Raw genomic sequence first — 24,204 nt, forward strand, 5'->3', positions numbered from 1 at the left:
TTGCTAATGCATACCCTGAGAGCTCAAGTGGTTGGATTTCTGCAACCAACACGAGACACCTGGACTGAGTTCCTTGTTCCTGGATTCAGACCAGTCCAGTCCCAGCCATTGTGAGCATTTGGGGAGTAAAGCAGTGGATGGAAGCCCCTACCTCTGTGTTTCTATGTCTCTCAAGAAAAAAAAAAGTTAAATAAAGGTACTAGGCATTTAACTCTACACAAATCTCTCTCACCTGAGAGGGGGAAAAAACAGAAAAAACTGGGCACACATAATGAGAGGTAATATATTAATGTAGTAGTCTACAGTATATAACCTATAATTCTACCTATGTAATAGGCCAAAGACGTTTAATTTCACTCTAATCCACACTGCAGGGCATTCTACTACATCAAAAATATCTATATTATGGATAAATAAAAGGATAGAGCTACTCTAGGTTAAAATAGATTAAAGAGGTATGAAAACTAAATACAGAGTATAATCTGCAAATAAACCCTAGATTAAAAACATAACTATGGGAGGAGAGTTTAGCCTAGGGCGGAAGATGCCTATGTCACAGGGCCAGCATTGTAGCATAGAGGGTTAAGCCACCACCTGAGATGCATCCCATATGGGTACAGGTTCGGGTCCCAGCTGCTTCACTTCTGATCCAGCTGCCTGATAATACACCCAGGAAAGTTGTGGAAGATGACCCAGGTCCTTTGGGCCCTGCAACCCCTGTGGGAGAGCCAGGTGGAGTTCAGAGCTCCTGGCTTCGTCCTGGCCCAGCCCTGGCCATTACAGTCATTTGGGGAGTGAACCAGTAGATGGAAGTCTCTTTGTCTCTCTAATTCTTTCAAATAAACTAAAAAAAAAAAAAAAAGCAATGCCTGTGTCCCACTTCAGAGTTCCCAGGGTCGATTTCTGGCTCTCGCTCCAAACTCCAGCTTCCTGCCAATGCAGACGTAAATGGCAGTGGTGATAGGCTCAAGTAACTGAGTCCCTGACACCCCCATGTGAAACCTTGATTGGGTTCCGAAGGCTAGCTCCCAGATGCAGGCATTTGGGAAGTGACTAGCAGATGGGAGCTCTTTTTTGTCTCTATCTCTGTTTCTATTTAATAAATAATTTTTTTAAAAAAAGTAAAATACAGGGGCTAGTGTTGTGGTGTGGCAGGTTAAGCCATCATCTACAATCCCATATTGGAGCCATGGTTCAAGTCCTGGCTGCTCTATTTCCAATCCTGCTAATGTGCCTGGAAGGTAGCAGAAGACGGCCAAAGTACTTGGGTCCTGCCACCCACATGGGAGAATCCTACGGAATTCTGGGTTTCTGGATTCAGCCTAGACCAGCCCAGCTGTTGTGGCCATTTGGGGAATGAATCAATGGATGGAAAATCTCTCTCTTTTCCTTTCTCTCTCCCTGTCTCTTTCTGTCTGCCTTTCAAATAAATAATTAAAATTTTAAAAAAGTAAAATAAGAAAGCCAATCAGCTATTGTACCTAAATATATAAGGCAAATATTATCTCTAAAGGGATAGATACACTGGAGAAAAAATAGCGTATAAAGGCAGAAAAGGATATAAATAATATTAACCTGACAACCAGGGAACTCAAAAAATCAGGATGACATAAATATATTAATGATATTAATAGTTTGGAGGTTATGGTCTTGGAAAGACATGCTCATGTACATAAAGAGGAAGTATCATGTCTGATGCATACTCTCAAATGGAGGGAAAAATGCATATGTATGATAGAGAAATCAAAGGTGACAAAATATTAACTGAGTCAATTTTGCTGAAAGTTTTTTATTTTTTCCAAAATAAGAGTTGGGAGAAAATATATAAGTTAACTATTTCAATGTGGAAACTGATAAACAACCTTAAAATAGTTTCTTAACTAACCAAAATTATTTATGATTATTTTGGATAATACAAGAGACCACATACACAATGAAAATTCACCACAAATTTAAGTCTACCCAGCTCTGCAGAGCTCAGAAGGTCCAAGGCTGGGGCTAGAAAAAGGCTATGCTGGCTGGCGCCGCGGCTCACTAGGCTAATCCTCCACCAGCGGAGCCGGCACCCGGGTTCTAAACCAGTTGAGGCACCGGATTCTGTCCCGGTTGCTCCTCTTCCAGGCCAGCTCTCTGCTGTGGCCCGGGAGTGCAGTGGAGGATGGCCCGAGTGCTTGGGCCCTGTACCTACATGGGAGACCAGGAGAAGCACCTGGCTCCTGGCTTTGGCTCAGCGCAGTGCGCTGGCCGTAGCGGCCATTGCAGGATGAACCAACAGAAAAGGAAGACCTTTCTCTCTGTCTCTCTCACTGTCCTGTCAAAAAAAAAAAAAAAAAAAAAAAAGAAAGAAAGAAAGAAAAAGAAAAAGGCTGTGCTGGCCAGCAGCTTCAGGAAAGAGACTCATATGGTGGCCCTGCCTCCTCGTGACAGCTGCTCCCAGCCAGAGCTCTGACTGCCTACACAGCTCTGCACTCACAACAGGATCCTGACACCAAGCATTTGAGATGGTACCAAGTCGCGTGAAATTACAAACTGCTCTGCAGAAAACTAACACTTTATACCTGAAACGAAAACATGTTTTTTTAAAAATAAGCTAAATTTTTCAAATAAAAACTCCTATCATGACAGTGCCTTAATAAGATTTATTTTCTTCTATTATATAAATATAAATGCGAAGTTTCTCAGCTTCTGCTCAACCATAGGCACACATTATCAAAACTGATCTTAAGATCTTTAACTAGCATAAAGAAAAGATCAAGACAAGTATCATTTCAGTAAAACCGAACACAATGTTTCTTTTCCATGGCTACTGAAATTTTGATACTTGCAAATTATCATACCTGCAAGAAAATGAACAAAATAACCAACATTCATCGACCTCATGGAGACTTCTAACTTGGCCTTAGCCTTTCTTTATATACAGAGAGGTTAAAAAAAAAAAAAAAAAACTAGTCTTGTCAGCTCTAACAAAATAGGTCAGATGGAAACAACAAAAGGACAAGCTACTATCACATCCAAGCGGCCTCACTAAACTAAAAAGAAAACACAAAGGAGAAACCAGAGGTTTAAATCTTATTATGTCAAAACTGGGAAAAAAATAAGCCATGCCCCATTCCAAAGATACACATATCCCCTCATTTATAGGACACATTACCCACTAAATCTGTAATGCTGACAGGCCAAGGTAACTTTGGCTTTTTTCTCACCCACCTTTCTATGTGGAAAGCAGTTAGCACTTCACAAAGTGCCAAAGCCAAGTTAGTAATTACTATCAAATACTATGAAGACAGAGATTATTAGTGAGCAGTCCACAGGAACAAATGCATGGCAGTGTCCTCTAAATTACATTCAAACTTTTTTATGAATATATTTATCACTATTAATCGCCATTCCTAAGGACACACATTTGTTACATAACTTTTTCTTCAATGAATTTAGAAACAAACACATACACGTCCAACTGCATTAACTGCAAACATATAATGTGCATCACCTATTTTTAGATTTGCCAGCCTCTTGTATTTTTCTTTAAAAAGTTAGTAAATCAATTTCTTTCCTAAAGTTGTATAGCTGAAAATTTTTCTCTTTAAAAAAAAAAGCAATAAATATACATAATCTCATAAACTTATAAACAATAAGATGTATATAACATAAAAAGAGAATTCCTCAAACTTGATATCTTCTTCAAAGGAAGCTATTAAAGAATTCGGTGCTTTTCCTGATAAAATCTTTTCTAAGTACTTTCTACATACATGTATATACATAACATTTAGTTTGTTAATGGTACTTACTTTCTCCCCTTTTCCCTATTCTCGCCTGTATCTTATGCCAATTACTATTTAAAACATTAAAAGAAATAACCATACCTGTACACCAAGCACCAAAACAAGAAAAACTGAATGACTTTTGACTGAATCTTTCATCAAATTTTATTTTATAACCAAATTCTTAAGAACTCAACAACATTTAAAAAAAAATCTAATATCCAGCATTAGATTCAGAGATACAAAATAATAGCATAATAAACCTAACTAAAAGGCATTGTTTCAGTAAGTACTAAAACAACCTACAATCATGTGCAGTTTCTAAAAATACAAACCTCACAGGTCTGGTGCTGCGGCATACCAGGTAAAGCTGCCACCTGCAACTCCAGCATCCCATACGGGCGCACTGGTTCAAGTCCCGGTTGCTCCATTTCCAATCCAGCTCCCTGCTAATGGTCTGGGAAACCAGCAGAAGATGGCCCAGTTGTTTGGACCCCTGCCACCCCTGTGGGAGACCAGGATGAAGCTCCTGGCTATGGTCTAGCCCAGCCCTGGCTGTTGTGGCCATCCAAGGAGTGATCGAACGATGGACTATCTCTCTACCTTTCTCTCTTTCAAATAAATAAAATCTTAAAACAAAACAAAACAAAAAAAATCATATAGAACTGAACCACAAATGCCTTTATTGACAAAACACAAACAAAAAAAGCCCTGAAAGTACACACACAGCTCAGCCAAAGCACATTAGCAGTAGTACCTCCCCATGTACTTACTTAGGCCTTTGTAAGACATAGGTTAAAAGGAATGTCCGCAGGGACTCGATGCTACCTTTTTCCAAGAGAATCCACTCTCGGACCACTGCTTCCATGATGGCTGTAGCAGCTTGGAAAAGGACATAGTCCACTTTACTAGTTTCTGAGAAGAAAATCGAAAACTTTCTTTAAACAGAAGTTCGCATTACTCTGAACATTTTGCATTTATTAATTTAAAACAGAACTTTGCAGACAAGGAATAAGATGGTTACCTGTGCTTTTTTTTATCCAGTGACCTTGCTCTAGCACCACAAAGAGGTTAGTTCCTCTCAGAAGACACCTCAGGCAGGTGGCAGCTAATCATCGATCACAATTTTCACAAACTTTCCTCACCTCTCTTCAACTGTTACTTCCAAAGCATGAAGAACTAAAAAATAACACAGCTTTAAAAAAAATAAAATAAAAATAGAAAGCAATCAGAAAACTGTCTAAGAGATTCTCACCCTGTGTAAAACAGAACTTTGATCTGAAAAAAATCTTAATAAACTAGGTCTTTGAACATTACTATTTGTGATGAGCCATGTTGCTACAATATTTGTTTTTAAGTAATCTGAGTACAGCAGGATGACCCATCTCCAATAGCAAGTTCACAAATAAATACAACTGATTTTTCTCAAAATGTAAAAACAAAACGAGTCACTTTTACACAAGGTGAGAAGTTCTTGTGAATTTTCTGATTGCAATACTGATCAAACTAAGTAAAATCCCAAAGCTACCTTAGAAAGACCCAGTCTTAACTTGCAGGTTATAGTATCTGAACTAAAAAACTGAATCAGAGGGAAAAAATAGAAAATCAATGCAACTAAGACATATTTATATTAATTTTCTATTTTTTCTTCTATTCACCAACAGCACTACAATTTCCAAACAGTCTTACCAAAAGGGAAAAACAGTCAAAATGAAGTCAAGAAAAAGTAGAAATTTTCTGAGGTTCTAAAAAACAATCATCATATGAAATCCATGGAAAGTCTATGATTAGACTTCAGATTATTTGCCAAGATCACTGGACATGAGCATCTGAAAGTCATGAGGGTTAACTCTAGGTATAGAATGGCACCTTCAAGAATTTTATCAGAAGAGCATGAAGATATAGGCAACAAGCACACTGCTTCCTGTCCTATTCAAGCTCAGGTCATTTAAAAAATCTTACAAGTGGTCTTGACACAATCAGCTATAAAAATGGGAGAAAAAAGGTGTACCCTACATAAATTTCTATCACATTAAACTACTATGTAGGAGGTTTCAACATACCAAAACAAGTAAGAAGAACCAATTAGGATCTTTTTTTTTAAAAAGTTTTAATTATTATTATAAGATATCTTACTATGATTTTTTATTCAGTGTTGAATAGTATTTATACTTCTAGTTTCCTTTGAAGAGGCAATGGTATTTTAACAAAGAAGAACATCCCATTTTTATATTCTATAAATGTTTTTGATTGCAATTATTTATTGAGTGAACAGATGAGAAAAAGAAGCTGACCTGAATCATCAGCTTCTTAATGTGAATTCTAATTAAGATGATAATCAGAATTCACAAAAACTTAGGAACCTTAAAATACTAAGAAATCATTAAAACAAAGGAATAGCTTCTAAAAAGATATGTTTAAAGTTCTAGGAAGAAACAAAAAATAAGGATTTTATTTGAAGAGGATTTGAAACAGAAACCAGCTATATCTATTTAGGTCACCTAAGGAGAAAGATGGTACTGTCTCATACAGGTACTTCAAAAAATCTCTCATTCATCTCTTCTTGAGGAAAAATGATGGCTGCTTGCCTGTCTTCGTTTTGTATTGCAATTTTAAGGGCCAGAATCTTGAAATCCTTAATTAACTATGGATTTTAATAAGGAAGTAAAATCCAAGGCACTCACAGAATTTTAGAAACAGAAGTCCAGAAACCATCCAATATAATTCCTGTACTTTAGTTGAAGACACTGATGCCCCAAGAGGTAAAGGAGAAATCTGAAGTCACACAGCTGGCAAAGATTTCCTGCTCAAGGCTACCCACTCCTTATCATGTATGTCATGAATACAGCCCAACAAGCACGTCTGACACTGATGAGTGATGAGACATGCTTATTTCCTACTATTTGCGCTTACAGCCGAGCCTTTGTCCTGCCTTTGGAGGGCATGAGGTAGGGCAGCAACTACGAAGATGAATGATTTTCAAGAGACAAAGGGGTCTCATAACTCCTTTCCTTAGATACCTTTGGATGGGATTAAATGAAGAAATTACTATCCCCATAAGAAGCTGTCTCTAGGTACAAAGGAATCTGAGAAAAAGAAAAACAAATAGTAAATTTAAAAGAAGGGATTTTCCTAAGCTACTTACATTTTCTCTCACACACTCAAAAACATTATTAGCCTTCATAAGCTGTACTTGTGCATAATATAAATATGCAAGGGATGTGGGAGCAAACTCTAGAAACCTATGATATGAAAGAAGAACTTCACATGTCCATAGGATCCTTAGTCTAGCTCTTTGCTACAAAAGATGCTGGAAACTGCCAGGGCTTCATGAAGAAACTCACAGTTCATCTAGAGCTTCTGAATTAAGTGCTCTCAGCAAGATCTGCCACTTCCTACGACACTGCCCAGAGGATTATTTTAGGTCACTTTGGCAGAAAACTTTCATTTGCTACCACAGTAACTGCCTTTAATAATAATCACGTAAATGAAGTTCATGTGTATCTTACCTGCAGACTGAAACTAGACAAAGCCATGCAGACGAACATTAAAGAAGGAAAACACTACATTTTGATCAAAAAAGTTTTAAGAAAATGAAGACACAGATGTTCAGCTACTACAATGACTTCTGTCCAAAGCACAGACAATGTAAGCTCCAAAGTCTGTTCTCTTAGACATTTATGATACCTATGCCAACACCAGCCAATAATAAGTCTCAGAGAAAAAAGCTCAGATGGACAGCACTACTAAGGACACAATTTTCCAAATGCAGAGAAGTCAAAGTTTACAAGTGTAAGGACATTTTGCTGGTTTCATATTTCATTTTGTTTTGGCTACTTCTGAGATAAAACATGAACAAAATCCTCTCTCTGAGAGAAAGACAAAGGAAAGCTACAGTTAGCTCAGAAGAGTAAAACAATCCCTCTTGGTTCTATTTATTTAACAAGGAGATAGATAGCTCACAGGTTTGCTGAAGAAACACCCGACCCTTCAAAAACTACCAAATTCCTAAGTGCCAAAGACATCTGAGGTGACAGTCTAAGTTTTCTGACAAAATGCATAAGCATGGAACATGCATACAAACACACAGCACACACAAGCATGCACACACACTGAGCAAAAAACAAAAAAATAAAAACTAGAATGAAAACAAAGGGATAAAAGAGAGAGAAATGAGGGAAAACGAGGAACATATAAAACTGAAGCTTAGAAGTGAAAAGGAAGAATTTAAGAGGCTAGAAAAGGGAAGCATTAAAGAGAAAAGTCTCCCCTTTATTTGAATATATTTCCCAGAAATTCTGTAAAATGACATAATCCCTAAAAAGAATGTGAAAATTCTGAATTGCGATTGACTGCCACTTGTATGAGAAGTCTTCTTAGAGGAATTTACCCTTGTGTGCTGGTGGCAACTGAGTAAGGAGTTAAAAGATTTTCTGTGAAGTTTAGATGTAAACATTAATGTAACACAGAGCTTTGCAGTACATTAATGATTATGTTTGTAATACATGCACTCCACTTTTTAAACAGTTAATGTCTCAAAACCCAAACTGATTTTAAAAGCACAGCCAGAACGAGCAATACTACTCTTTAGGAGATTTTACCCAGGAAAACAAAAGTATTCCAAAACAAGCTCAAATCTTAACAAAGCACTAGTACTTCATAAAATATATATATTCTAGAAAAGAGCAGTATAAAAATATGCTCCAATAAAATACTCATAAGTTAAACCAACTACTTCCCAACTAGTTTAGAATGACAAGTGAATTACAGTAGGAGAGTCAGATGAAACACTGATGGAATCCTTGCCAATGCAGGTAAGCATATGCCATGAAAACCAGACTCAAATTGTTTCAGGTTAATAGTTTTACACAGTGGTTTTCTAAATCTGTTAATATGAACAATTTCAAGGCAATAAGGATGAGCTGATGTATCTCTACACTCTTTACACTAAGTTTTAGTTTTGCTTCTTTTAATTTAACATTTAAATATTCTTCACAGGCATAAGATAGCAAGTTATCTTAGTGCCAGAAACAAATCCACCTAAGTAGGAAACTGATGACTCAAATAAATAAACATAAATGGCTTCAGTTGAAATTAAAAGGTAGTTGCTAAAACTGTTCTCACAGTGTGAGCTACTTCTTGAATGAGACAGATCCACCTTCACCACTGCTGCTAGCTCCTTGCAAACAGAACACTGCCCTTTTAAACTATTTTAAAATGCTATTTAAAGTGAGGTAGTGTGGTTATGACATTTACCTTATTGTTCACACGGTGCCTTTACATGTTATTATATTTGCACTGAAAACAACTTAAGCAAGCTATGTCCATTCAGGCAAATGGTATCATTATTCCCACACTGTAGGTGAAAAAGAAGACAGCCCAGAGTGGTATGTGACTCCCTTGAGCTGCAGGCACCACAGGCAACTCCATCTACTACCAGTGCTCTTTCCACCACAATATAACAACTCATGTTTATCAGCCCTGGATCTCAAGCATTTTTAACACATAACTTTGTAGTTTATTTCAATCTGGAAGCCAAACTACTGATGACTAATAGATAAGCTTAAAATCACAAGAATAAAAGGTCAGATGTTTTAGTTCCTAATACTCAACTAGCCAATTTTGTGGTTGCAGATGACTCACACAGCCTTTCAGAGCCTTAAATGTAAGTTACATAAAAGATGGCTCCGACTAGAAAAAACAGCTAACAACAATCAGGCTATAAAATAACAAAAACCAATGATCTCTCTCTTTCTACTACTGAAAAACATCTAAGAGGCAGATGGTAACATCATACACACTCTTAGAAAATGCCATCTTTGAAAAAGAGAACTGTGATTTTGTTACTGTTTTGAAGACATCAATTCTATCTGTACGTTACATATAAGGAACTCATAAAACATACTTGACGAAAGTAACAATCATTACCTTACTTTAGGATATTCGTTGACAATATGCCCATAAGTGACTAACAATCACTAAGCATACTGAGTATAGACTAAAAAGTATCTCAAACAAACAAACAAAAACCTATGGAAAAACAACCAAAAGAAAGAAAATATAGGAACCTACAAAATAATCTTAATTTCAAACCAACACTGGGATAAGAGATATTATAGTACATTTCTTATAATAAATTGTCATCTTTGAAAATTATCAGAAAACCCTGAGTTTTTTTTCTCCCCAGCATTAACAGCATTCATGTTATGTTAAGAAATAAAACAAATTATTGAACACTGTATCTGGGAGGGAAAAATTCAAAGTAAAAACAAAACTTCCTATCTGGCTTTATGGAATATCTTTAAAGACACTGCAGTAGAAATGATTATTAATGGGAAATATAACTGTACTACACTGTTTATTTACAAAAGAATTTTAAAAGCTAATGTCTAAGATCCAATTGTGCCAAAATATTTTTAAAGGGAATACTTACCCAAAATATGCTTACAAACTGCAAACGGTGATTTTGATTTCCTAAATGACAAGAATATGTGTTCTGCATGCTGGCGCTGTTCATTACTGACCATAGATGGTGGTGCCTTGAGAGTTAAAAACAAAAACAGAGTTCACTTATTTCATGAGAAAGCTTGACTACAATAGCAACCCTTCTACCAAGGAGAATGCTCTCCCTTCTGGGGGGCTTCAGGGGGATAAATTCTTGCTTAACTTTTTAAGGAAGCATAATACTCAATAAATATTTAAAATATGGTTTGAGGAAAAAGAAATTCTTGGTAAGGTTTGGGTCAGAATTCTTTAAAGTTGCCTGCATTTTAGAAAAATACTTATCTAACATTTTCATAATTCTTAAAAACATAACTGGCCTATTATCATCTTTTATTTCAAAATATATACTAGTCTAACTTGATCTAGCTCAAATAATTTCTAAACTGTTTAGCACTGATGAAATTGGAACCAAGTTAGTAAAAACCAACGTCATAAAGCTAATTATTTAGGACTGAAGATCAAATAATCCTACCTCAGATTTCTACAGTCATCCATTAAATCAGAATGATTAGGAAGAGTTAAAAGTTTTGATCACTATGGCTTAACAGGTGAAGCCACTGCCTACAAAGCCAGCATCCCATATGGGTGCCCAGTCCCCACTGCTCCACTTCCAATCCAGCTCCTTGATAATGGCCTGGGAAAAGCAATGAAAGATGGCCCAAGTCCTTGGGCCCCTGCACCCATGTGGGAGACCCAGAAGAAGCTCCTGGGTCCTGGCTTCGGCCTGGCCAAGACTTGGCCATTGTGGTCATGTAGGCAGTGAACAGAGGATGGAAGATATCGATATCGATATCTCTCTCTCTCTCTCTGTAACTCAGGCTTTCAAACAAATAAATCTTTAAAAAAAGTTTTGAATTTATGGATCTCCTCTCTGAATAATAATCAGTCCTAAATACCATATTTCCACCTAAAGCCTGCCCAGGTTTTTAAATTCCATTTTGGTGTAACAACCTTTCTTCTAAAGACAATATGCTTATGAACAAGAACTACCTAAAATATACACTGCTATTATATGGTTTGGTTATCTCTTGACCTATTAAGACCTATCTGAAGAGAAAGGGAAGAGATTGCTTACTTAGCCTGTGAATTCTCAATTTGGGAAGGTAGAGATAGATGACGTAAGGAAAATATTTTCATCATGCTAACCATATAAATAGAGGGAATCATAATTCCAATTACATTAAATAACTGAAAGATGAAAACTTTGCAACCAGGGACAGTATATCATAAGTTGTATTAATTATGCCACATTAGTTACACTAATTTCAGTCAAAATATTTTTAAACATATGCACATACCCTAAAAACAAAGTACTGTGATACTGTGGCTTAATAGAAGTCTTATAATTGGCTAAAGCCAGTAAAGCCAGTTGGAACTACTATTTCTAATGATATAGCACCCTCTACAGTTCTCTAGACAAACATGAAAACATTTTCATTCAAGAACGGTTTTAAATTCTTATTATTAATATTCTATTCAGAGCTAAATTTTTAGTAGATTAGATTGTATACACGGACATCAGAATGTCTTTTGGAACATTATTAGCTTTAGAAACAATTTTTGATTAGAGAGTAGCCATCATATTAATTTGTATAATTATTTTGCCTATTATACATGTGCAGTGCTTTTTCAGGATGATGAGGAGAAAGAACTGATGATTCAGAATTTCCTGAGTAATGTAGAGTGATCTCTATTTGTAACAGTAACATGAGAATAGTGTTTCCTAACAAACTATGTACTTAGTAGCAGACAGTCAAGAGACCTTAATGAGATGTCCTGTAAGGGCACAAACTCATCTTAATGAACCAAGGAAATGGTGGGAATAAAGAATTTGCAAATGAAGACAAAAAACATTTACTTGTAGAAGTATTAGTTATTCACAATATGTTATTACCAAAGCCCTTTTTTTAAAAAAATTTATTCTTTAAACACTACTACTCATGTAATATATTTTTTTTATTTGACAGGTAGAGTTATAGACAGTGAGAGAGAGAGACAGAGAGAAAGGTCTTCCTTCCGTTGGTTCACTCCCCAAATGGCCGCTACGGCCAGCGCTACACCGATCCGAAGCCAAGAGCCTGGGTCTCCCATGCAGGTGCAGGGCCCAAGCACTTGGGCCATCCTCCACTGCCCTCTCGGGCCACAGCAGAGAGCTAGACTTGAAGAGGAGCAACTGGGACTAGAACCTGGCGCCCATATGGGATGCCGGCACAGGATTAACCAAGTGAGCCATGGCGCCGGCCCCCTCATGTAATATTAATACAAACACATATCAACTTGATTACCCAATTTTGAATCATCAATTCTTTCTCCATATCCTTGAAAAGCATCATACATACAAAATGAGGTAATTATGATCGATACAAATTAATATGCTAGGCATTCTATAAACAAAAATTGTTTCTAGTGATAACCCAAAAGACACTGATATTCACATATACTTAATCTAATCCGCTAAAGATTCAGGTCTGAACATGCTAACAGAATAATATCTCATTTATAAAATATCTAAAAGTTAGATTATATATTACCACCTAGTGAATATCATCATATAAACAATAAGATAAAGCCAATATATTAAACAGCAGATCAGTATTCACTTTAATTTCCTAAAACCAAAATTTTTAATTCCTCCTTGAGATTGACTTGGCAGTGGTTTGCAAATAACAAGTTATCTGCATCAGAAAAATCCAGAGAAACTTAAAAAAAATACTTCAGTCCCCTTTGGTTGAGAGTCAAAACCAAAACTACACATTTTTCCACTAAAAGTCCCAGGGAGTAGTAACCAATGTAGACTCACCACCTATCAGCTCCTTACCCTTGAGAAATCTGAAGTGTCAAAAACTCTGCTTCAGATTCTCCATCCTCTTCCCTTGGCCTTTTCCCCACAGGCCTAGCACAACAGATGCCTCTCTCCCACACCCCTTATGCTAGTCTTTATTTGTACTCCCCTTTTTATTTATTTTTTTCTTTATTAGTTATCTCACACCAGAGACTAAATCCCTAAATTCCTAGAGCCTACCATTACAAAAAGGAAAAGCCATTTAAAGATAACAACAATTACTGAGTACTCAGCATTACATTATTTTCGATAAGAAAAATGTAATATTTGTGGGGAGGGAGAGAGAGAAGGGTATCTCATTCCTACCAGCAACCATATAATGAAGACATTATTACCATTATTCTTGTTCTACAGATGAGGAAACTGAAGCACGGAAAGAGCCCAATGTCAGACTATCAGTAGGAAGCAGAGCTGGAAATTAGGCCCAGGTAGTACAGCTCCTGGGTTCCAAATATTAACAGAAACTACATTTACATGGTTCAGGTAGAAAGGAAGCAAATCTCCCCTAAAAATCTTCCTGTAACTCCCAATATCAGGGTGCTTTCCACAGCCTGTAAAGCTTCAGGAAAGAAATAATTACAAAGAGGCCTTTTTTTTATGCCCTGTTTTCTCATTGTCACTAATAGTAAAAGCTATAAAGAGCTTCAGAGATGACATCAAATGAGTCAGGAAAATTGGAAGTAATACCAAGTAGCAGTAGATACCAGTGATCAATGCCAGTAATCTTCAAGAAAATCAAGGCAAGGATAGGGGGCCACAGAGGCTTGTTTCTAGGGATCTACACTAGCAGAAGACCTGGAGAGCTCCCAGGTTCCAAACTGAACATACTGGTGATGCTGGCTCCAACCTTCATCATCCCACTGGAGAAAAACAGCAGTGGCTCAGAGCAGGGTGCGAGTTGGGGGTGGGGACCCTCAGTTGGAATTGTGGACATTACTCACTGATGAACGGATTAAATAACATATTTAATATCTATGAGCTTTTTCTTTTGGGTGGAGGGGGAAATGCATGAAAAGAAAAACATCAATGTATATCTAAATGGTTTCTATTCAAAAAAACATTTCTGAGAACTGACTACATAGCAAGCACCACACCAGAGCCAGAGACACCAAGGAAGGAAAACAGTCCTTGCCTTATAGAATTCTAGGAGAAAAGGCAGGTACTCACTGCACATCACACAGATGACTATGAATCTGTACTCTGTCTCCACCGATGGATTCTGGATTTTTCTCCCAGCATGCTACTAAAGTTCTCCTCAGTAATGTCAGAATCCGATCTGTTAATTCCTAAGAGACCTGCAGATTCTTCCTTTCTCTGGGCAACAATAAGAACTTTTATTACTGCAGCCGGCCTTGTGGCATAGTGGGTAAAGCCACTGTCTGTGACACCTGCAACCCATATGGGTGCCAGCTTGTGTCCTGGTTTCTCCACTTCCAATCCAACTCCCTGTTAATGTGCCTAGAAAAGCAGCAGAAGATGGCCCAAGTGCTTGGGCCCCTGCCACCCACATGGGAGACCCGTTAGAAACTCCCAGCTCCTGGCTTCAGCCTGGCCCAGCCCAGGCCATTAGGGCCATCTGGCGAGCGAATTAGCAGATGGAAGATCTATCTGTCTCTGCTTCTTATTCTCCATAACTCTACCTTTCAAATAAATCTATCTTTAAAATACATATATATGTGTATATATGAACTTTTATTACTGTTAACACAATATGGCTACCATTAATTTGCCAGGCAGAGTGCTAAATACTTTACATACATTGTTTTAAGTAATCTCGGCAACATCCCTGTAGGACTTACCTTCTTTCTTTTACATCTGGAGAAACTGAGATCAGAAATTGTTCCTGGGCCATCTGTGGTGTGGTGGATAAAGCTACTGTCTGAAAAGCCTAAATCCCAAATAGGTGCCAGTTTGAGTCCTGGCTGGTCCACTTCCAACCTAGCTCCCTGCTGATGTGCCTGGGAAAGCAGCAGAGGATGGCCCAAGTGCTTGGGCCCCTGCACCCACAAGGGAGAGAGAGAAAGCTTCTGGTTCCTGCCTTTGGCCTGGCCCAGCCCCAGCCATTGGGTCCATCTGGATAATGAAACAGTGGATGGAAGCTTTCTCTCTATGTCTCTCCTCTCTCTAAGTAAGCCTTTCAAATGAATAAATAAATAAATCTTCTTAAAAATATATATTTACAGGCCGACGCCATGGCTCAATAGGCTAATCCTCCGCCTAGCGGCGCCGGCACACCGAGTTCTAGTCCCCGTCGGGGCGCCAGATTCTGTCCCAGTTGCCCCTCTTCCAGTCCAGCTCTCTGCTATGGCCCGGGAGTGCAGTGGAGGATGGCCCAAGTGCTTGGGCCCTGCACCTGCATGGGAGACCAGGAGAAGCACCTGGCTCCTGCCATCGGATCAGCGCGGTACACCGGCCACAGCGCGGCTGCCGCAGCGGCCATTGGAGGGTGAACCAACGGCAAAAGGAAGACCTTTCTCTCTCTCTCTCTCACTGTCCACTCTGCCTCTCAAAATATATATATATGTATATATATATATATATATATATATTTACATATAGACTAAAATCCCAAAAAGCAGGAAAAAAATTATACTAATAACAGAAATAAATCATAATTTATCAGTAATCACTCCAAACTGTCTAGATAAGAAAACTACTATTGTTAGGCTGGATAAAAAAGAAAATTCAAATTTATGGTGCTTGTAAGAAATGCACATACAAAACATAGGGGCCGGAAAAAGAGGATGTAAAATGATGGAAAAAGACAAACATTCTGGGAGTGGGCATTTGGCACAGCTGTTAGGATTCCACATAGGATGCCCACATCCCATACTGGAGTGCCGAGCTTTTGGTCCAGTCTCTTTCTGAGTTTACTTCCTGCTAACGTATACCGGGAAGGCAGCAGCTGATGACTGTCACCCTTGGGAGAGAACCAGAATGAGTTCTCACCTCCTGGCTTTGGCTTGGCCCAGCTCTAACTGTTGCAGGCATTTGAAGTGAACCAGCAAATGGAAGTTCTCTCTGCATGTCTCTATGTCTTTCAAATAATAAAAATAAACTTTCTTAAAAAGTGGTAAGAAATTGGGGAAATGATGAAATTACCCTCAGAAGGGGCATGCAGTGGCTAAATAAATCAGCCTGACTACATTATCCTGGTTTTGTTGTTTGATCATCCTGCCTAAGGTACAGCATAATTTTTAAAGGTATAAGAAATCAGGAGACACCAACCACAAGTCTATCTTTTTTTTTTTAAAGGTTTCATTGAACAATGTTGAGAAGAACTAGTTTTTTCACTTTCCACACCTAATAACAAAGAAAAAACTAACAAAGGAGGTCTCACAATTACCAGGCAAATCAGAAGATGACTGTAGAAAAAACATACAGTGGCACAGTGTTGTCCAATATGGCTAGCAACTACTAGCCACATAGGCTATTTACATTTTAATTAATTAAAATTGTTACTATTGTAGCTCATCAGATATACTAGTCACTCTACAAATGCTTATCAGCTAGGAGCTATGACACAGGCCAAAAGTCATACACCACACAATGAGTTTGGTCAGTAATGTACCGCATATATAATAGGGGTCCCATAAAATAACAATGAAGCTGAAAATTCATTTTGCTAGTGATGACACAGCCATCTCAATATCATAGTGCAATGCGTTACTCCTATGTCTGTAGTGATGCTGGTGTGAACACACCCCTGTACTGCCATTTGTGTAAGAGTGTAGCACACAGTTATATACAGTACTTATTATTTGATAACAGTAACAAATGACTTACTGGTTTATGTGTTTATTTTACTACACTTTTTATCATTATTTTAGAACGTGTTCTTTCTACTTAAAAAAAAAATTGACTATGAAATTGTAATGTTCCACCAGCAGCAGCCTCACACATCTTGTGCTTTCCACAGCTCTGGATTGCCTGACTAAGAAGCCAACCCACACCATCTATGCTGTGTAAGTCACTCTAGGACATTCACAGTGACAATGGTTGCCTAACAACACACTTCTCAGACTGTGTCCTTATCAGCAAGCCACGTGAGACTGTACAGCATTCGTACCACTGCAGAAAGAATTTACAGATAGATCTGGGCTCTTTCATGATGGTAAAATTGATCTTGCAAGTGTAATCTCAGACCTTGAGTCTTTAAATGACGGTATCTTACAACAAGCTTCCTAATTAAGGCAATTTTGTTACACAGGGGACATTTGATGGTGTCTGGAAATCTCTGGTTGTCACAACTGAGGCATGCTACTGGCAACTAGAGGATGGAAGGTGAGGAGGCCTGTAAATAGCCTGCTATGCACAGCCCTCATCAACATAGAATTATCCAGCCTGAAAAGCCACCAAAGTTCAAACACCTGCCCTTGATGAGTTTCCTCAAACTCAAGAATCAATGAAAGAATATACTTCCAAGGACAAAGAGCAAGTATAGTATTCTCATCCAATCAGTCATTATACAAGAATTACTTCTTGGGGCTGGCAGTACAAGCTGCCTGTGACAACTGCATCCAGTATCAGAGTGCAGGTTTGAATCCAGGCTGCTTGCTTCCAACCCAACTCCCTGGTAATACACCTCGGAAGGCAGCAGATGATGGCTCAAGTACTTGGGCCTCTGCCACCCACATGGGAAATCCGGATGGAGTTCCAGGCTCTTAGCTTCAGCCTGGGCCAGTAATGGCCATTGTGACTAGTTAGGGAGCAAACCAGTGGATGGAAGAACTCTGACTCTCCTGTCACTTGGCCTTTCAAATAAATAAACAAATCGGGGTAGGAGAGGGGGCAAAGATATAGCAGGTAAAGCCACTGCCTGCAACACCAGCATCCCATATGGGTACAGGTTCACTTCCTGGCTGCTCCACTTCCAATACAATGCTGATGCTCCTGGGAAAAGCAGCCGGAGATGGCCCAAGTGCTTGGGCCTCTGCCACCCATGTTAAGAGACCTGAATGCAGATCTTGATTCCTGGCTTCAATGAGGTTGCGGCAGTCTGGGGAGTGAAATGAGTGTATGGAAGATCTCTTTCTTTGTCTCTCCCTCTCTGTAACTCTTTCAAATAAATCTTTTTAAAAAATAAAAACGAATTACCTCATTACCCAATATTCTGTGACAGAAGCCTAAACCAATCTGTTTTGCGAAAAGGATATGTGACAGTATTCTTTCATTTTTTATAACGTCTATGTAAAACAACTTACTTGATAAGGTTCATAAATGAACAAATGCTAAAGGTAGATGTATACTTAAAAGTGATTTTTAGGCCGGTGCCGTGGCTTAACAGGCTAATCCTCCGCCTTGCGGCGCTGGCACACCAGGTTCTAGTCCTGGTCGGGGCGCCGGATTCTGTCCCAGTTGCCCCTCTTCCAGGCCAGCTCTCTGCTGTGGCCAGGGAGTGCAGTGGAGGAGGGCCCAGGTCCTTGGGCCCTGCACCTGCATGGGAGACCAGGAGAAGCACCTGGCTCCTGGCTTCGGATCGGCGTGGTACGCCGGCCACCGCGGCCATTGGAGGGTGAACCAACGGCAAAGGAAGACCTTTCTCTCTGTCTCTCTCTCACTATCCACTCTGCCTGTCAAAAAAAAAAAAAAAAAAAAAAGTGATTTTAAAAAATTGTGTTGATCATTCTATTGTGTGGCTGGCACTGTGTAGTAGGCTAAGCCTTTATCCATGGCGCCGATGTCCCATATGGGTGCCGGTTCGTTTCCCAGCTGCTCCTCTTCCAATCCAGTTCCCTGCTAATGGCCTGGGACAGCCGTGGAAGATGGCAGAAGTGCTTGGGCCTCTGTGCCTGCGTCAGAGACCCAGAATAAGCTCCTGGCTTCATATCTGCCCAGCTCTGGCTATTGCAGCCATTTGGGGAGTGAACCAGCAGATGGAAGACCTTTCTATCTGTCTCTCCCTGTCTCTCTATAACTCTACCTCTCAAATAAATAAAATCTTAAAAATAAGTAATAAAAGTGATTTACAATTATCAAGCAAAGAACATGTCCTTCTTCTCTTCAATATTGTGTGCCATTAATTTTTTTTAAAGATTTATTTATTTGCAAGTCAAAGTTACACAGAGAGAGGAGAGGCAGAGAGGCAGAGAGAGAGAGAGGGAGAGAGAGGTCATCCATCCGATGGTTCACTCCCCAATTGGCCACAACGGCTGGAGCTGCGCTGATCTGAAGCCAGGAGTCAGGAGCTTCTTCTGGGTCTCCCACATGGGTGCAGGGGTCCAATGACTTGGGCTATCTTCTACTGCTTCCCCAGGCCATAGCAGAGAGCTGGATCGGATGTGGAACAGCCAGGTCTTGAACTGGAGCCCATATGGGATGTCGGCACTGCAGGCCTTGCAAATTCTTTATATTAAGATTCAAAATCTTTATATTAAGAAAAGTGTTATACTTTGATGAAGCAAGAGCAAGAAAAAGAATAACAGGCAGGCACCGCTGCTCAATAGGCTAATCCTCCGCCTGCGGCGCCGGCACACATGGTTCTTCTAGTCCCAGCCGGGGTACCGGATTCTGTTCCGGTTGCTCCTCTTCCAGGCCAGCTCTCTGCTGTGGCCCGGGAGTGCAGTGGAGGATGGCCCAAGTGCTTGGGCCCATCACCCGCATGGGAGACCAGGAGAAGCACCTGGCTCCTGCCTTCGGATCAGCGCGGTGCACCGGCCGCAGCGGCCACTGTGGGGTGAACTAGCGGAAAAGGAAGACCTTTCTCTCTGTCTCACTCTCTCACTGTCCACTCTGCCTGTCAAAAAAAAAAAAAAGAAAAAGAATAACATAGAATCTGTTGAAGATGCAGTTAGTATCTAGTATCAATATTGCATTTTGACAGTAAGAATGGAACAACCAAAAATAATGAGAAGGTAGAACCTATGAAAAATATTTAAAATGTGGAATTAGAATACAAAGAATCATTCAACTTTGTATCTGTTTAAAGTTGTACTGTCCAATAAGATTAATATTACCACTTGTCGCTCCATTTTATTAGCCACATTTCAAGCATTTAAAAGCTGATGTGGCTAGTGGCCACTGTATTAGAGAGAGGAGATATACATTTCCATCAGCACAGAGTTCCATCAAATAGCACTACAACAAATATTTGCTTACTCTAAGGTTATCTTGATTTCTGTGCTTTGATGCAATGTTATCTAAAACACTGAAGTACAAAATAAGAGGTAAGGTTTACAAAGCACTTATGTGCCAGGCGTTAACCACTTTTCTTTTAGTATATATTAAATCATGTAATTTTCATATTAACTCTCTGAGATAAGTATTATTTTCCTACTTTAGAGATGAAGATATAGAGAGGTTAAGTTACATACCAAACGTCACATAGCCAGTCACTGGTGGAGTCAAGAGGACTCCAAAGTCCAGACCCTCTACTATAATGTCTTTCAATTTCCAAGGTTTCTATAATTTTTCCACATATACTTATGAATATAACACTAGTATGATTTCTCTAACATCACCATCTTACTGATTTATTTTCTAATTAGTTCTCTAATCCCTACCACAAAGCCACAAAATATAGATCCATCAACTTCCAAAATTAATAATCTTATTCTAAGATTAGGGGCAAATAAATTTACATTAAAACAGATATACTGTGGATTAGAATGAAATTTTTATTAATTTTTAATATACAATAAAAACATTTGAGCCTAAAAAAATTAGCAGTACTCCCCAGCTTTCCACAAATACAATGTATACTCACACTCCTTCACCATGAGAGCTACTTTGACATAAAAAAAAAAATTAAGGAGATTAATATATACATATTCTCTCCTATCCTAATCTTGTTCAGAATCTCATCATCTCTATTGAACTTCAGCAGCCTCATGGGTCTTCCTACCTCACCTGCTGCCTCTCTCAGATCAGATTTTCCACAATGCTGACAGCTGAGCATCAGAACCACAAATATGACAAAGGGCACTCCTGGGTGAATTCAAACTAATTATTACGGCAAATAAGGCCCAACCCAACCTAACTCTGCCTATTTCCCCAGGCTTATTGTACACGACTCACTCATTCAATCCTTCTTTCATTCAACAGATATTACTGAGCAACAACTAGGTGCTAAATCCTGTGTTAGATGCTAGGGAAGAAAAGTAAACAAAGTCCCTAAATTCAAAAAGTTCCTGGAAATAGAATTAAAAGATAAGTTTATTCTAGTTAGAAAACTTCTAAATCCATGCAAATAAAAGGTCTTCAAAACATTCATTACTATGAAAAACTCTGCACATATTTCAAAATTCCTTTGCAAAAAAGCAAAACTGACCTTTTAATTCCATTTTCCATGAACTTTTTTTTTAAAGATTATATTTACTTATTTGAGAGGTAGAGTTGCAGACAGTGAGAGGGAGAGAGAGAGAGAAAGGTCTTCCTTCTGCTGGTTCACTCCCCAAATGGCCACAATGGCTGGAGATAGGCTGATCCAAAGCCAGGAGCCAGGTGCTTCTTCCCAGTCTCCCACACGGGTGCAGGGGCCCAAAGACTTGGGGACATCTTCTACTGCTTTCCCAGGCCATAGCAGAGAGCTGAATCGGAAAAGGAGCAGCCAGGACTCGAACAGGTGCCACAGGCGGAAGATTAACCTACTGTGCCACAGAGCCAGCCCGATTCCATGAACTTTTTAAAGTACCCCCATATTAGAGTCTAGCAAGGCAAACCACCATTCATTAATCATACAAATAAATGTAAAATTCGCAACATAGTAGGTGTTATAAAAGAACTACACAGTTATCAGAGTATGGGAAGGGTGAGTTCCACCTTTCAGGTAGGCTAAGAAAAGCTTCCCTGAGAAAGTGACTACTAAGAAACCTGAAGATCAGGTGAAAGTGAGGAAGAAAAGCATGTCAGGCAAAAAGAACAGTATACAAAAGCCCTGGAGTGAAATGGACAGGGTGAAAAAAAGCTGGTGTGGCTGATGCACAGCAGCAGCAATGGGAGAAGAGTTCCCATGCTGCAAAGGTCCTGAATCAGTCATCCAAAGCCTTCCAACGAGCACGCATTAGTAAACCTCACTTCAAACCTGGGTAATTACTTCTGCACCCCAGCACGACACTGTCTGCACTGCCCAACAGCAGTCAGCCTGTCTGTATTTCAGGCCACGAATCACTATCAACTGCCCACAATGTGCCAGACAAAGTTGCTAGATGCTACAGGCACAACAGTAAGCAGCTTACATTCTAAAACAATCACAGAATCACACAGTGTAACATCGCAGTTGCAATAGATGTTCCCAGAGCAAATGGTGTTACAATACAAAAATTTAGTCTAGAAGAGTAGTGAGGCTTTTTGCTTTTTGACAAAGTAAACAACTACAATGAGTTTTGAAGAATTAAATGTTAAGAAAGGCAGGAGAAGGGTATTTGACATCAATGCAATACAAACATAATATTCCAGAATGAGGGAGAATAAGCACGAAGAACTTAAAAAGGCTCAATGTGCTTGAGCCCAACCAAGGATGGCTTTCAGGGTGTGGGACGTGGGCAATCACAAAAAGCCCCACACTTACTTTGATGTGCTGCTGTTATCAATCTGAGATTCCTAACAACTTTATCTTGGACCTCATGTTTTGTGCAAGGAAGTATTTGTGTGAGCAGTGAAGGTGGGCTGGTGGCCAAGCGTAGGCATACACTTCTGAGCAAGCTTGGGCACCATGGGGCCTTCCAGGTGGTTGCAGTGGGACCCAAGCCCAGACTGGCAGCAGTGACAGGAAAGGTATTCCATATGAGGACAGTGCCAGCACCCACAGTGGAAGGCTAGCTCGCCTGTCCATCCCCACAGCCTGTCCCTGCGGCACCTGCACAAACACAACTCTGCCGCCCAAGCACCAAGAAAAGAGCTGCCAGGCTCTGGCAGTAAACTGTCAGTCACGACAGAGCAAGAGCACATGCACAGACACTACAGTGAAGCATTTCAGGGAACTACTGGAATTCCTCCAAGAGTTTAGAATCTCTAGCTTGGAAAATTGTTACAGCAAAGCAAACATCTACAGGCTTAGAAATAGAAATTAAAGAGGCCAGCGCTATGGCGTAGCTGGTTAAAGCCCTAGCCTGCAGCGAGCATCCACTATGGTCACTGGTTCGAGTCCTGGTTGCTCCACTTCTAATCCAGCTCTCTACTGATGCACCTCAGAAAGCAGCAGAAGATGGCCCAAGTCATTGGGCCCCTGCACCCACGGGGGAGACCCAGAGGAAGCTCCTGGCTCCGCATCGGCTCAGCTCCAGCCATTCTGGCCATCTGGGGAGTGAACCAGGGGATAGAAGACCTCTCTCTCTCTCTCTCTCTCTCTCTCTCCCTCTCCCTCTCCCTCTCCTTCTTTCTCTGTGTAACTCTTTCAAGTAAATAAATAAATCTTGGCTGGCACCGTGGCTTAACAGGCTAATCCTCTGCCCTGCAGCGCTGGCACACTGGGTTCTAGTCCCAGTTGGGGCGCCGGATTCTATCCCGGTTGCCCCTCTTCCAGGCCAGCTCTCTGCTATGGCCCGGGAAGGCAGTGGAGGATGGCCCAAGTGCTTGGGCCCTGCACCCCATGGGAGACCAGGAGAAGCACCTGGCTCCTGTCTTCAGATCAGTGAGATGCGCCAGCCGCAGCGGCCATTGGAGGGTGAACCAATGGCAAAAAGGAAGACCTTTCTCTCTGTCTCTCTCTCTCTCACTATCCACTCTGCCTGTCAAAAATAAAATAAAATAAATGAAAAAAAAATAAATCTTTAAAAAATAAACAGGCATTTCTAATTATACACACACACACACACACAATGAAGTTAATTTTGGTATCTTGTGTATGACCTTTACAAATAACAAAATTATCAAAGAAAATATTAAAAATATTGTATAAGTACATCTAATGGTTAAGATAATCACATCTCACTTCAGAGTGCTGGGTTCAATTACTGGCACCAGCTCCTGTAGACCCAAGGAAATGGTTATGGCTCAAGTAACTGGGTACCTTCCACCTCTGTGGGAAACCTAGATTGAGTTCGTGACTCCTGGCCTAACTCTTGGCTACTATAGGCATTTTAGCAAATATACCAGCAGATGGGAGCTTTCTCTCTGTGTCCCTGCCTCTCAAATATTTAAAAAGTCAAATTTATATGA

The 24,204-nt window shown here is 39.7% G+C and overlaps 1 protein-coding gene across 3 annotated transcripts in view; it reads right to left on the bottom strand.

Moving 5' to 3' along the window:
- The window catches only part of XPO4 (exportin 4), a 114,815-nt gene that overhangs the window by 80,696 nt on the left and 9,915 nt on the right, over positions 1 to 24,204 (bottom strand). For 2 of the 3 annotated variants that reach the window (XM_062194539.1, XM_062194540.1), the window contains exons 2-3: positions 10,195 to 10,300; positions 4,535 to 4,676 (exon numbers count right to left, since the gene is read on the bottom strand). In XM_062194539.1, the coding sequence (XP_062050523.1) occupies positions 4,535 to 4,676; positions 10,195 to 10,300 (248 nt within the window). Of the gene's footprint in view, positions 1 to 4,534; positions 4,677 to 4,785; positions 4,941 to 10,194; positions 10,301 to 24,204 lie in introns of those variants that run through there. The other variant, XM_062194541.1, reaches the window with a different exon arrangement.

This window comes from Lepus europaeus, chromosome 6 (genome assembly GCF_033115175.1).
Source record: "Lepus europaeus isolate LE1 chromosome 6, mLepTim1.pri, whole genome shotgun sequence".
NCBI lineage: Eukaryota > Metazoa > Chordata > Mammalia > Lagomorpha > Leporidae > Lepus > Lepus europaeus.